The sequence below is a fragment of the Populus nigra genome, chromosome 1 (genome assembly GCF_951802175.1).
Source record: "Populus nigra chromosome 1, ddPopNigr1.1, whole genome shotgun sequence".
Lineage (NCBI taxonomy): Eukaryota > Viridiplantae > Streptophyta > Magnoliopsida > Malpighiales > Salicaceae > Populus > Populus nigra.
This window is the reverse complement of record NC_084852.1, coordinates 50,466,312-50,481,033: the sequence shown is the minus strand read 5'-3', so window position 1 is coordinate 50,481,033 and position 14,722 is coordinate 50,466,312. Positions and strand designations below refer to the sequence as shown.

The window sequence follows — 14,722 nt, the reverse complement described above, 5'->3', positions numbered from 1 at the left end:
TAGTAAATGGGTATTCATAGGAACCATGTATTGATTTCACTCATACTTTTTCTCCAGTGTCTAGGCTTGATACGATAAAATTTTTGCTTGTTTTAACAGCTCAAAGTGTTTGGTATATCTTTCAATTGGATGTCAAATCTGCATTTTTAAATGGCTTTTAAGTGAATAAATATATGTTGAGCAACTTGATGGTTTTAAAGAAGAGAATGCAGCAAAAAAGTATATTTGCTAAAGAAGGCTTTATATGGATTTACAACAAATTTCTAGGGCCTAGTATAGCAGACTAGATAGTTACCTTTTAAGCTTAGGCTTTGAAAAGAGTATGAATGAAGTAACTTTGTATGTGAAATATGCTAGTAAACATAAGCTGATTGTGTCAGTATATGTAGATAATTTGTTGATCACAAGTGATAAAGAGCAACTAGTAAAAGAATTTAAAGCCAACATGAAGGATAAATTTGAGATGAATGAACTTGGTTTGCTGACATATTTTTATAGGCATGAAGATAACTCAATATGCATATGGTTATTTTCTATGTCAAAATAAGTTCTCTTTCAAATTGCAAACTAGTTAGTACTCCTATGGTACCAAGAAAGAAGTTTGAAAAAAGAGGATGAGCTAAAAAACAAGATGGTAAAGCTTATAAAAGTTTAGTTGGCAACTTGTTATACTTAAATGCTACACGTCTAGATATTGTGTTTGCTATAAATTACCTTTCTAAGTTCATGCATAGTCCAAGTTAAATTCACTATGTGGCAGCCAAAAGGGTTCCAAGATATCTAAAAGGGACCATAGAGTTTGACATACATTTTGTAAAATCTAGTTTTATTAAACTTGTTTTTTCTAACCGTGATTGGAGTGGAAGTGATGATGTAATGATGAGTATCTCAGGATATTGTTTTGCTATAGGAGGAAGTATTTTCTGTTGAAATTCAAAAAAATAATCATTGGTTGCACATTCTACTGCAAAAGGCAAAGTACATAGCATCTTATGTGGCAATAAAGCAATTGATCTGCTTAAGGAAAATGCTAACTAATCTAGACTTTGATCAATGAGTCCCATAAAATTGTTCTATGATAACACTTTAGCAATGGTTATTTTAAAAAATTATGTTTTTCATGATAGGACTAATCACATGTAGATTAAGTTTCATGCTATTAGATAATTTCAACAAAGAAAAGAAGTAGAGTTAGTTTACTGTACCTCATCAGAACAGTTAGCATATTTGTTTACCAAGTCTTTAGCTAAAAACAGATTTAAAGCAACAAAGGAAAGGATTGGAATGTATAGCTTTGACATCAAAACATCAAGGAGTGTTGAAGTGGTGGCACCAAAGCTCAAGGTTATTATTAGCTATTTTTTAGTCATACTTATCTACATGTTATGGTATTTAGGCTTAAGTTTAGCTAGATATTTACTTGACTTAGAATAAGTCTATGTAATTACATAATCCCCTTGATAAAGAAGGATATAGCTGTTATGATTATTTTTCTTTATGATAATTGATAAACATCTTGTAATCCTTGATTTTATCTATAAATAAAATTTGAGGGATGGCAATAACCTCTAAGTTCTTGTTCTGCTCTTGATTCTTTGTTCTTCGAGTAAGCTAAGTTTTCTAAATACCATTAAAAAGGCATCTTTACAAGCTGTCTGAGAGAGACATGAAACTGAAGCTGGACAAAACATCTGCAATGAGCATTATTGATAGATGTAACAACCTTGCCAGTGCCACACTATCAAAATAAAAAAAAAATTAACAATTACAATTATCTGATTCGTTTCTTCTGTTATTCACTACATAGAGCGCACTGTAAACTATCTCCGAAACTTTTCTGTTCATCATCATACAGATAAATCGGATTATTAGACTTGAATGAGAAAAAAAAATAGGGAAGATTGAAAGAACAGAAACACAAACTGACCACAGTCACACCCTAATCAATCATCTACTTTGATGTGGCAAAGCAACCCCTTGACAGAATACAGAGTGATATGCTTCTTCACAAACCCACTATAGTCTTCACCATTTCCTTTTTTCTCTCTATCTCTCTCTGCAAACCTTCAAATCACAAGCATTCATCTTCGAGGGGGGTCTATAGTCCGAACATTAGCTCCTGTCATTCCTTCAATTCGATCTTTGGTTATCTCCACAAAATGACCCACAATCTCATGAAACTGCTTCAGCCCAGAAAGTGGGAGAATTATGGAGGACCTATCATTACCTGCAACCTGCATTTCAACAACATTCCATCACGATTTCAAATGGACACCACAAGCCTTCACTTCACAACACAGAATCATGGATACGTAGCTTTCCTGGCCCTGTATAGGGGCAGTGCCCATTGGCCATTGGTATCTCTTCTTAAATAGAAATTTACATTTTATCAAATATTAATCACTCCACCCTTCCCACTGCCAAAAAAGAAAAAGAAGAAAAACTCTCATTGGACTATAATTAAAACTTCTCTTAAAATCTCACCTCAGAAATCCTCAGAAAATGACCTCTGTTGTTGCTACCCAGATCAAAGAAGAATCTTTTCTGATCAACTCTGATTACCTTCGATACCCCCAGATTACCAATTTCATCCTGTGGGGGCAGTTCAACCGATCTGTCTGCATTCAGTTCAGAAGTAGGTGCGGGTGATTGGCTACTGTGCCCAGATATGAAGCCAGCCCCTACGTCATCAGAAAGTCCAACAAGTTGCTCTGAAGTTTCAGAACTTTGCTGTTTTGGCAAGCATAAAAACAGATGGATGAAATAATCACAAGTGAGACCCCCTTAATAAATGAGAAAGTTTTCTTTTTAGTGGAAGAAGGGAAAGTGATTGCACATGTAACACCGAGTCACCTGATTGGGCAGCATAAAAAGTCTTGATGCTTCATTGATCTCAGCCAGAATGTTCCTAAATGCTGCCCACCCTTCATCCCGTGAACTTCCAGCAGGAATAATAATAGTACTTCGGTTTCTACTGACAGAAGCTTCAGACACCTGTACAAGTATGTCCATTAGAGAAGTGAACTTCGATCATTGTAGCAAGTTGAATAGTCCCTGAAGATGGGGGAAAAATGTACAAAGAACACCGATTTCCTTTTCGTTTTTTTCTCAAAGTGACAGCATGCTTAATGTCTGAAAGTTCTGCTGCTGTCACTCTTGCATATGTTCAATCATTCTTTTGCACGCAAATTGCATCTCCTAAAAGGCAAAAACCTAAGCAGACTTTGTATAACTTACCCAGGAGTTTTGAAAGAATGAGCAAATGCTAGTGAAGATCAAAAAAATATGTCAAGATGTTATTACATTCTTTTCCTTGATAGTTTTTCTTCTCATATTTCATTGAAGCATAAATATGGCTTTATCTCTTCTTTTTTTAGGTGATAAACTTTATATAGGATGAAGTTTCTTTATCATGTTCCATTACTTCCCATCATGTTTCCTCATTATACAAAATTACAATGTACAAGTTAGGAGATTTTGAACCATGTTTTGACTTTGTGGCATCAACAAAGACTCCCAAAAATAAGGGGTGTATAAAATAAATTATACAATGACAGAAAGAAAGGTTTTGAAGCTGAAGGGAACAGTAAATTTGATAAAATATACAGCTTCTTTAAAGGAACTTTCCATAAAAGTGGATTTTCAGGACATGCATAGCAATCCCTCTAGTAGAAATTGATCATCCCAAGGGATGGTGATTTTGATGCAATGGCCACGAATAGCCTAAAATGGTCTTATAGGTTGCAAGTTCATACTAGGTTCTGGATCCACTATAGATAGGAAAGACAACTTGATGTGGTCAAGCTAGAAGAAAGTGAAGGTTTTGAAGAGTTAGATGGGGATCTGTCAAAGTTAGATAGGGGTTTGCCACCAACAGGTATGCAGATAGCTTAGCAGATGCATTTATAGATTTGTGAGACACAGCTACGCCCAAACCAATAACTTGGCAATAAAAGGCCATAACTTTCGATCCCCCAATATTAGGTCCCGAAGATATTGTTTGAACCAACATTTTTATTTTTCTGAATTTTATGTTGTTTTTGGATATCTTGTTATTTTTTCTTTTTATTTAAGGATTCTGATTTTCTTTTCTTGTTAAGGTCGGTTTCTGAGATATAAACCTCTTAGAGAGGCAGAATATATCAAACTTCATTATCATAAATAAAACTACAAATTAGGGTTCTTGTTGTGTTAACCCTATTATGTCAAACTCTGTCATTCTTGTTGTTGTCTTCTTTGTTTTTGTGTTTCCATCTACATCACAACTCAGACAAATTTCTTTCACTAATTGACGTTGGAAGGTATGAGCACATTAAACATTTCCTAGAAGAAAGTTCGTTCTTGAATAGAGTTGGCAGCTTGCAAACTATAGTCATTCTATAGTTGATAGAGTAATGCTCAGAGAACTTATATAAAGGCGATTGCAGCTCCCTAGAACTCTCTTCCTAATAGCATGTCCATGTGCAGCATGGAATGGTCACAACAGAGGAGAGTTTACGAGAACAGTAAGACCCAGGCAAAAATCTTGTTTCCATTTTGCTCTTGTGATTTAGAATGACCAATGTTTAGACATATAGATGTATCTAGACTTTTGTTGAAACATCCAAAACTGGGAAATGTACAAATTATTTCATACAAAAGCCTGCCACTACATGAAGCCTGGTTGTATGAATCCTACACTCTGCAAGGATTGTACGAGATTATTGATATCCTACCAATTTGTCCATTTTTTTTTATGGAAGAATAGCATAAGAGCATGGAAGTTGACCATTTAACAGCAAGTGCAAAGATAAAATCCTGTCCATGTGTATGTTCTTAACAGTTCTCAAAGACAGTGCCTAGGTTAGCCTTAATTTCAAGTACAGCATTATTATTATATAGGTTCTAGTTATTAGTTGGAGGAAAAAATAAAAAACTACTAGAAGGAGGGAAATATACAAAATTTTGGAGAATGAGTTTCTCCAAAAGAACAAGCTAGAGGCAACCAAAAGAAGGGAAATAAAAGCACCCTCAGATCTTCAGGAATATGGGTAAATGAAGTGCCTATAAAGGCTCTTGTTGCATCATAGCGGAGTGAAAGAAGAAATGCTTATCCTATTTCTATCCTGGGTAAATACATTTCTAGGAGATGACAAGAGTAAAAGGAGCTGTAGTCTCGGCAGCTGCTCCATGAAGAAGAGCCCACAGAGTGGCAGAATGATATTTTATTGAAGTAGGAGGTTAAGAGGTGGCAAGCCCTCTCAATCCGATGTTGGGATAGATAAAAATAAGTACCAGGTAACGACATAATCTCTCTCTAAACCTTAAACCCTAGACCAAGCCACGGAGCATAAAAGGCTGTGTATAGATAAGCGTGGCTTGTTGTCGGGTCTGCTTAACAGCAACAAATAAGAAGCATAGCATAGCACAGTGTCACAGCAAATAGATTGAGAATTAATGTGGTTATTAAAAGCAATTAAAATAGGAAGCATAGCATAGTTTATTTTATTATGTGGGGAGCAATGATTTAAATTTTGGAGGGGGAACAGTGTACCTTCAAGAAGCGGCCCCTTCTGTTTTCACCAATGTCAAAATAGAAAACCTGACAGTAATGGAAATGGGAATTAATTAATTGGAATTTGGAATGAATGGTAACGCTATTGATGATTAGAGATATTGGAAACAGAGAAGGAGTGGGAATTAAAAAGAATGCCTTGGTGTCGAGCTGCAATTCCTTGCTAAAGAGGTCCTGATCATCAGCAGAATTATCAACGTAGTGATTGAAGAGATCCAAGAACCAAGAAATCCCAGAGAAGGGGACGATGATGGTGGACCTGGTGGCTGAAGTCTTCTCCGATATCTTCAGGTAACGACCCCGAGGATTCTCTTTTAGATCAAAATAGAAAAGCTTGTGTTCCACTTGTAGAGTCTTACACATGAGCTCAACATCATTCCCTCCACCTCCTCCACCCGCTGCTGCTGCTCCACTGCCACTACCTCCACCAGAATTCCCCTCCATCTAGTCTACTAAATAATAACAAGTAATTTTGATTTAAAAAAAAAAGGACCGGTGATGGAGGAGGTAGATCTGAAAGATAACGATAGATTGCCACACACTCCAATCGGGAAGAGCAGGAGCAGCAAAAGCAAGAACAACAATAAGAAGAGTAAGATGTGAAAGTTAGAGGTTTAGGAGGAAGATCGAGGAGGAGGATGGCGTAATGGAATTTTGGTTTAGGGTTCGGAGAGAGAAGAGAAGAGAAGAGGGGAAGGGAAGGGGAAAAAGAGAAACTGAAGCAAGAGGGATAGTGAACGAACCACCATACCATTGACTTGGCCCCATTTTCATTTGTTTTCTTTATTAAAAAAATAAGGAAAATATAATAAGACAGCCAGTCTAGTCTGTCTGGTAAAATAAAATTACAACAACTACTCTCTGTGTCTCCCTCTCTGTGAAAAGTGAAGTGAAGTCTCCCTCCTCCAACTCAGTGAAACTCTTTTGAACTGAACTCAAGTCAAGGACTGAACTGAACGACTAAAATAACAAGACAAGGCTTTTATTTATTTATTTATTTATTTAACTGCTCGCTTGGAGTTGGCGAGCAAGCAGGGCCCTTAATTTGCACAATTCCCTTGTCTTGTTTACCCCATCTATGCATTGCTGTTACTTATTTATTACAATCCAGCCCACTCCTGTCCTCTTCTTTTTTTTTTCCTTCAAAAAAAAGTATAGGATGCAATTCTACTTCTAAAGGTTACTAATCCAACTTCCGGTGGCGTTGGATAACTAAATGCTGTAACCATCTCAAAGCCTGCCTGCCTCACATGTTCAGCAGTCAAGCAATAATACTCACATTGACATGGGAATGGCTTCGACATCTCATTTCTCAGCGAGGAGTTGTGTCTTCGCAAAATCTGCATATTTTTCTTGGCCTGTTGGTAGATTTTCATGTTCACACATATCAATTTTCCTTTTCCTTTCCTGTTTCCAATGCTTTGTTTCTTGTGCTAAATATAATTCCAGGTATGCAGAGTTGGCAAGTTCAGTTGCAAAAATGATTAAAACACAATGAGCCTGTTAATATTGAGGTTCCCTTTTCTTTTAAAAAGACAAGAGAGTTGACAGATAATCAAGCTTGTTTGACACTCCTTCCTCCAAAATCCTATGTAGTTCCATTTAAATAATGCTGCTGCTACATTTTGTGAGTTCTCGTTCAGGAAAAATAAATAAATAAATAAAATTACAGATTGGACTCACAGCATAAGATTTTTTTACGCAAGATAGCTTCTAGGATATCCCACTGTTGTAGCCTTGCCAGGGATAGTAAAGTTGAAATGAGCATCTTGTATACAGACAGAAAAATAAATATATACATTACACAGGTCGTCATCCACTGGAGCTGCTTCAAAGCATTAAACCATAGAAGAAATCATGGTCAAATCCCAGGTTATAAAGTCCTAATCCTAGAAGAGCACTGGAGCATAAAATCTCGATTTTCTGCTTAACAACATGGCATATTCCTGCCCAAAACATGAGCAAATTGTAAGAAGATGAACTGTAACCTTACTAAATAGGAATAACCATAAGATATAAGTTGGTTTTTATTTCATGGAAGTTACCTTAGAGGTTTTGTTTTTAAATGGTAAAGAAAGAAAAAAAGAAACAAAAAAAAAAAAGGGGGGGGGGGGGATTTGGAGGCTGGCCATTGCTCCATTTATAACCATGAACATGATCAAGACATGAGAGAAATATTTAGTTTAGACATTGAAGTTTTACCTGTGTTCTGTACTTTCCCTTCTGGTTTACCAAATGGCACAGCTAAGTCCTCATGATTTTCGCTGTTCGTAAATAAAGCTCTCTGAGATTTCAACTGAAGAAGGCCATGTCTTGTCTCTTTGTCCGAGGGCTGAAAGGAGTAAAAACCTTGAGTTTCACTGTCTTCCATATTTGATTCAGTGGGTGCTTGCTGACAGCATGATTCCAGTTCTAACATGGAAAAGGAGACACCGGAATCTCTTTTTGAACAAACAGAAGTAGTATATAACTCAGATGGATAACATTCACTGCACCCACTGTTCTTTAGCAGGAAACAATCTGAACTTTGTATTTTTCCTTCTGGTGCCTGTGTAGTTGACATAGCATTGACCCCGTTGCCATCCTCACATTCTTCAAGTCTAGGAGAACACTCATCTGGTGGAGAAGAGGTGTCATTTTCACTATCCCCTGTTAATGAGCCATCCACAGAATGCTGTACTTGTATCGTTGTTTCCCCTCCAGTTGTCTGTAATGGAGTAGTAACATCGGATCTTGAGTCCTCATTAAATAAATCTCTTAACATCTTCAGTGGTTTTTCAATGACCACTTCTGATATGGGCTTTCCAACTGCCCCTGTAGTTGCATGATTATTTAATTTATCATGGTTGACAACTTCTTGCTTTGTATACACATAGTCTTGCACTTTCTCGTCTGCTTTGCTCTGTACATTAGTCTTATGTTTCCTCTCAGGAATTGGAACAGCTAAAACCCGTTTTGTCCTTTGACTGCAACTACTTAGAGTGGATTCACTCTTCTGTAGATGCAGCCAATTATCAACCTTCGAAAATTTGATATGGTTAATTTTATTCACCTGTCTACTGCTATTTTTCTGGATGTGACTGATGCCAACCTTTTGACTAATCAAACTTCCTGGTGCTCTTTCTTTTTCTTGGAGACCATTAGATTTAAAATCAGTTTCGGATGCGTCTTGGCTGCATTCTGTTGCATTATCAGCACTAATTTTCATGTTCAACTCAGCCAAACAGCTAGATCTGGAAATGCTGCGGTCTGAATTGTATTCTGAATGATCCTTTACAGGGAAACTAACAGACTCTGCGCGATGAGATGTTGGTCTTCTCCTTCTTGTCAGGACTGTGTCATCTCTTCCTTCAGAAGTTTGATGCCCTGTCCCAGATTTTCTTTTGCTGCAAATGGTTGGCCTCATAAATCTTGGTACCTTTGATAAGGGAGTCACTGTAATATCTACTATCCTGCTCTTTGTAAGCTGTTCTTTGATTAAAGAATGGAATGCCTCCAGTTGCTCCTCAGACGATGGATTTGTCCCTGTTAGATTTTCTAATTTCTTGTTTAATTTCTCAATGTCACTTCTAACAAGCAGCCGTTCATCTTCAATATGTTTCATCTCTTGCTGCAGATCTGCCATTGCAACTCCCTTTTGCTCTTTAGCTTCCTGATTATCAAACGTTCACCTCATTGGTCAGTTCATCTATTATTTTATTTTACTTGCTTCACTTAGATTGTTCAATAGAAATTGAAAATCTAATTATGTTCATGAGATTATATTTAACACACTTCTTCTGGACTCAAAACATAGTCGTGGAAGAGTTTCTGGAGTTATTAACAAGTGACGTAGTTAAATTTCATAATTTGACATCATTTAAGCAAATTCCATTAACAGGTTACTTAATGCATTTCGGACTCAATACTTGCTATTCGCTGCATGATGGTAATGTAATAAGCACAATCTTAATCAAAGTTTTTTTTTTTTTTTTTGTCTACTTACAATTGTATCCTCATTTCCTAGATGAACGCTTTTCACCCTTGTTGCAAAATTTAAAGAACATATGGTCTCACACAAATCTTCTTCTTTGGGACTGACATGGACCAGCATAATTGTTTTTGAATCATCACCTGAGGATAGCCGCGGAGGGGACTACATTAGCAAAGAATATTTAGATGGAAATGAAGAAGATGGTCTGTATGACAATGAGTTATTTTCTTCAAGAAGTCACATATCATGAAAGGAATATATAACAGATATGAGAGAATTAACTCTGATATAAATTGTTGTTTGAGAATTAGTAGGGTACTTAAACAGAGATGAGAACAGAACACCCCGCGTCTGGTTAGCGGCTGTAATTACATAGACAGGAGTGTGGACATGATTAAGGATAGTTACCTAAGGAATCTTTAAGAACTTGTGTCAGCTTGCTATTCCTGTCAAGAGTAAAACCATAAGTTAGCTTTTAGTTGGGACTCTGGAGAAACCATAAGAACTAGCAACAATTCTATGACTATTTTAAACAACCAACTGCGGGTTCTTACTTTGATGGAAGATATGAACGAAATAGGGTTGAATGGCGAAAAAGCCAAACTCTCATATACCAAGAAATTGAGTGTTTGGTGAGCTCACTGTTACCTGTAAGGTATATGGTGCCTTTTCCTTTGGAGGGCACTAATCACATCCCCAAGAGCAGAGAGTGACAAATTAATGGCTTTCCCTTCATCGAGTCTTTTGCCCCATGCCTTTGTCTTCAATACACGCTCGCTTCCCCCGAGGTCAACTAACCATAATTTATTTGTTTCCCGTCGCCTTTCAGCAGCATCGAAGCAAGTTATTGCTACCCGTATCATGCTATTGTGAGCAATATATAAGAAACAAGATTAGAACAGAGGATAGTAACTGCCTTTTCTCAAAGGATGTTCTGGAATCAGTACATATATCAAGACAACTGCACGACTGGCTGTTTTTCAAGCTCTATTCTCGTGCTGAACTGCACTGACTGACATACAATAGTCTAATCAGGTAAAGTCGATTACCTGTGAGATCTGCTAGATGTCAGGTTGGAATTTGTGGAGGCAGTTGTTCTGAATCGGCAACCCAATCTGTACAGCCTCAGAGCTTGGTTGAAGTCGTTCACTTTAATGGCCACAAGGTTGTCGATTTCAATTCCTCCCTTTGGATCTGTTTGAATTGAAAGGCTGTATTTAGAGATTTTGGATCGTGTTAGAAAGGATCGCCTTAATACATTTAAAATGATTAAAAATGCAGCTAGATAACCCCGTGCCTAGAAAACATTTATGATCTGAGAATTTGATGTTCTGCAAAGGCAGGTTAGTTACTGATTTATGACCTGTTTCTTACATTGATTCCAATGACTGGTAGATTAGCTTTGTGGACTCTTAAAGAGAACCAACCTTCTGTTAATTCTAGCAATTTCGCTATTTAAACTTACCAAGGTGGCATCGGGTCTGTAGCTTTTGTTGGTTTGGGGACAAGCAAGTCCTTTAGATTCCCCATGTAAATCTCAAGCATACTGAAATTGATGAGAAATGCATGGTTACAATCCACTGCTTGCTTAAACAGAGCCTCAATAGCCCGTGGCACTATGCCTGTAGTATCTGCACTACCTTCCTATGATTTATTAAATCAAGAACAACACAGTTAGAAGAGTCAAACGTAGGTTGAATACCTTAATCCATGTAGAATTTTTGTCTTCAGCATAGTGTGTGCCGTTAGGACTCTAGTCAAAGGGCTGTGTAACAAATAACCTCTGAAATACCTAAATATGTTGCGAGTGAAATTAGACAGTTAGTTCTTACCATTGTGAAAGTTTTTCCTGTGCCGGTTTGCCCATATGCAAAAATGCAGGCATTGTAACCATCAATGACTGATTTGATGATGGGTTCAACTTCTGTAAAAACTTCATCTGGAAATTTCCAACTATTAAAGCATGGTCATGTCAAATGAAGATAAAATAGCTTTCTACTTGCTTTTTGTTCAAGGAAGAATAAGAAACGAAATCACCAGAGAAACTTGATCTTCGTCAAGCACCTTGGGATGAACCTGGGTGGAAAACCTTGTCAAAATTGTAACTCTTGCTCTTATTCTCCATAAGCTTTAGAACAACTTCATTTGAATTCGATGCTACAACAGGTCTTAAATGACCTAAATTCTCCCCAAATGCGATAGGTCTTATTCGACAAAATACACGGATGTTCCCTGCAATGACAAATATGATGAGCATATATACAATTGTAATCAGCTTTGGCATATCCTGAAAACAATCTATCCTGGCTTTTCAGTTGGTTGAAAGCAATCATCCATGCAATGACTTGTTGGAATGGCGTGAAGTGTCAGTCCAGCAACTTGTCTGCCTCTACACAAGCTATCAGTCGATATTAAGGTGACAAAAACATGATCATGATTTCGTAGAAGCCAAGTCTCAATTTATGGCTGTTCGCTGCACAACTTGATAATTTTTTGTGCTCGTTGAATCACAGTAAAGAAACCTGACTAACCTTTCAAGTCCAAGAACTCATTTAGGATCTGCATCCTCTTTATGTTCAGTTGGTTTATGTGGTTATTCAAGACAGTCAGTTCATCTGTTCACAGAAAAAATTTATAGAAGAGTGAGCAGTAAATATAAGAAGAATAAGGGACACGGGAGCATCTAGATTTAGGAAGAAAAAAACGAGGGTTTTTCTTTTACCTTGTATTTTTGAAATTGAATCACCATCATCATCGGTATCAGACTTGGTTGGCTGCATGTCAACTGATTTTTCAGATGGAAGGGTTTTTATTATTTCAGAAACTGATTTAACCCAGTTGGAAGTCAGATGTGCCTTCAGCCCAAGTAGAGAATGAAGGGATACAGCAAGACTTCTAATAGATTTTCCCGAATCCATCTTCTCTGCTTGTCAAGACTAGTCTGTGGAAAACACATATATGGTTTCTTTGTTTCATTCATCTACATGACCTCCAGCCCTTTATTTTAAGTTCACACTCGGCAACTGGACAAGAGAACTGTAGTCTATAAACAGTTGAAATAGTCTAGTATGAACAAGAACCTTGACTTTCAGAAATAATAAAGATTGAGTGCTTCAATTTCTAGAAATGGCTGAAACTATTAAGAAACTAAAACTATAATTAAGAACTGAATAACATTATAGCAAAGGCAGGAGAAATTTCTTGCATGCCCAAGTTGTTGAAAGTTTCTATATGCTACCATTTTGTATTGAAGAAAAAAAGGACAGAAAATGAACTCAAGAAACAGTCAACAATAGTCTGTTGAATGAAACAGGGCAGCTAGGGAAGTAAACAATACAAGAAGATTCAATCTAAGCTCTCTGCTTACTGTACCTCTTTAATTTATTTCCTGCTCAAAAGAAAAATCTACAATGATGCGTTGAATTATATTTTAACACTAATGAATTGAGGAGAAGTACAAAAAGAAATAAAGTTAAATTTTGGGGAATGAGGATTCAGATAAAAGAAAATACCAGTAATATGGCTATGGTACTTGAGAGTTAAGCTCATCCACAACTAACATGGCCGATCCTGGACCAATTAGACACATGCATGATGATAAAACATTAACAGAAATTCCTTTCCTTAAAAAAAGAAAAAAGAAAAGGCTTTGAATGGGAACAGAAGTAGTCCTGATGATATGAAATATAGCTAGCAGAAGGGAAGAGAAGCGAATCAGGCTATGGTGGTGGTGTTATGGTGAACTACAAGTAAATATTAGTCAAGATTGCTCCAATTATGACAACTGAAAATAACACTGTTTATCTGATCTATCTATCTGAAACCCCATGTGAGAGCCAGCAGATATGAACACTAAAGCATTCAATTATGTGTTGTGGCGCTACTACAGATTATTAATATCGGTGGTCTCTAGCTAACATCGTGACAAAAGGCCTGTCTGCCTTGCCTTGCAGGAATACTAAAGAGAGGAGAGAGAGTTGTCTGTGGTGAAGGGCACATATATACCATATATGCATACCCAACATAGAGGATGCATATGATAATTCACACAGCCAGCACTCCTTTAGATGACTAATTGGGGTGAAAGACTCTTCATGTTAATAAATAATGATATTACCGGTTGATCATGATGATGAGCTGCTGCTATGCATTGATTAAAGACTTGGTATATAATTCCAGTGCTAGCTCACCAACCATAACAATAGTAGTCTTTGGATTGAGTATGCATATATTTATGATCCAACATTCATGATCTCATGGCTACTTAATAATTGATGTGCAAACCACGTCAGAACCATTCACTGGGCCAGAGAAAATACAGTTCCAACTTACGATTATGACACAAACAACAAGGAAGTTAATATTTAAACAGAGTGAGTGGTGGGCCTTGATACTTTTTCACAAATGAATTCCCTTCAACTTAATATAATTTCGCGTTCTTCAAATTAAATATGCAAGTTACACTAGTCATAATTAACCGATGTCCACCAACCCTAGCTATGGACGTTGTCTTTTTCGAAGAATTTCACATGCACAGATATATATACTGGAGTACTGCCCGAAACTACATGGTATTTATTAAATGTTTAGATATTTGGATTGGTCCTGACAGAATCCAATGTCCGAAGCCATCGATCTCTAATATTACTTGTATTATTCCTAACAGGAAATGGGAGATCCCATCAGGGTTTTCAATTTGCCACCTTCGGAATTCTAAACTATAAATACTAGAGAGAGAGAGGAGTTTTATTATTATGTTATTCCATTATCGAATGAATGTTCTGAGATGTTGGGTTGGGTTTCGTTCCCAACATATTCATGGTACTGAATCAAAAAACAATACTATTGTCTGCATCGATCATACACAGACTTGTTCTCAATGCGATGCTATTGGTTGCTTGTATGGTGAGACTCGGGCCGGCCACTTAACTGCATTAATCCTTGAGTTGGTGGGCAATAAATACCAAGGAAAGTAATTAAAGGCAAATTAACCAGTTAACGTTGGTGCGGGCTGGTAAGCTAGGTGGAGTGAAGGGTTAATCTCCATATTGATCGAGATCTCCGTTTTCAATATTTCTTTAGTAGAATATTGAATATTCGAAGTTGAGGATATATTGATGTGGGGCTAGCTCGTTAATTAGGAGGGAGGGCCAAAATGAAGTGATGAGGGGTCCAAGCCAAGGGAGTGAGGGAAT

General features: G+C 37.0%; 2 protein-coding genes across 5 annotated transcripts; both read right to left on the bottom strand.

Annotated features, from left to right (window-relative positions):
- Nucleotides 1–1,679: 1,679 nt before the first annotated feature.
- LOC133667901 (transcription factor Pur-alpha 1-like) lies at nt 1,680–6,327 on the bottom strand. The gene is made up of 5 exons (XM_062087644.1): nt 5,693–6,327; nt 5,534–5,581; nt 2,854–2,994; nt 2,485–2,730; nt 1,680–2,234 (listed from the first exon to the last, which is right to left on the bottom strand). Exons 1-5 carry the CDS (start codon nt 5,996–5,998, stop codon nt 2,082–2,084), a joined length of 894 nt encoding a protein of 297 aa, XP_061943628.1. The 5' UTR covers nt 5,999–6,327; the 3' UTR covers nt 1,680–2,081.
- Nucleotides 6,328–7,129: 802 nt separating this feature from the next.
- On the bottom strand, nt 7,130–13,586 carry LOC133705959 (kinesin-like protein KIN-14T). 4 transcript variants are annotated; one of them, XM_062131530.1, is made up of 12 exons: nt 13,040–13,586; nt 12,250–12,570; nt 12,059–12,142; nt 11,592–11,759; nt 11,360–11,466; nt 10,993–11,171; nt 10,577–10,738; nt 10,176–10,391; nt 9,936–9,973; nt 9,540–9,667; nt 7,757–9,206; nt 7,130–7,500 (listed from the first exon to the last, which is right to left on the bottom strand). In XM_062131530.1, exons 2-12 carry the CDS (start codon nt 12,443–12,445, stop codon nt 7,385–7,387), a joined length of 2,844 nt encoding a protein of 947 aa, XP_061987514.1. In that variant the 5' UTR covers nt 12,446–12,570; nt 13,040–13,586; the 3' UTR covers nt 7,130–7,384. The 4 variants fall into 4 exon arrangements, with proteins under 4 accessions (XP_061987514.1, XP_061987443.1, XP_061987584.1 ...); XM_062131459.1 differs by having other exon boundaries at nt 12,250–12,550; XM_062131600.1 differs by having other exon boundaries at nt 12,250–12,468.
- Between the last annotated feature and the right edge of the window lie 1,136 nt (nt 13,587–14,722).

Bases quoted from the DNA above. Each gene is read 5' to 3' on its own strand.
- LOC133705959 (XM_062131530.1), bottom strand. From the start codon at position 12,445: ATGGATTCGGGAAAATCTATTAGAAGTCTTGCTGTATCCCTTCATTCT. The intron at 10,392-10,576 runs GTAATCGACTTT...TGCTCACAATAG, and splicing joins ACATCTAGCAGATCTCACAG to CATGATACGGGTAGCAATAA. The intron at 9,668-9,935 runs GTAACTATCCTT...GGCTATCCTCAG, and splicing joins AGTTCTTAAAGATTCCTTAG to GTGATGATTCAAAAACAATT.
- LOC133667901 (XM_062087644.1), bottom strand. From the start codon at position 5,998: ATGGAGGGGAATTCTGGTGGAGGTAGTGGCAGTGGAGCAGCAGCAGCG. The intron at 2,995-5,533 runs GTACACTGTTCC...ATACTTGTACAG, and splicing joins GAAGGGGCCGCTTCTTGAAG to GTGTCTGAAGCTTCTGTCAG. The intron at 2,731-2,853 runs GTGACTCGGTGT...TTGCCAAAACAG, and splicing joins TTTTTATGCTGCCCAATCAG to CAAAGTTCTGAAACTTCAGA.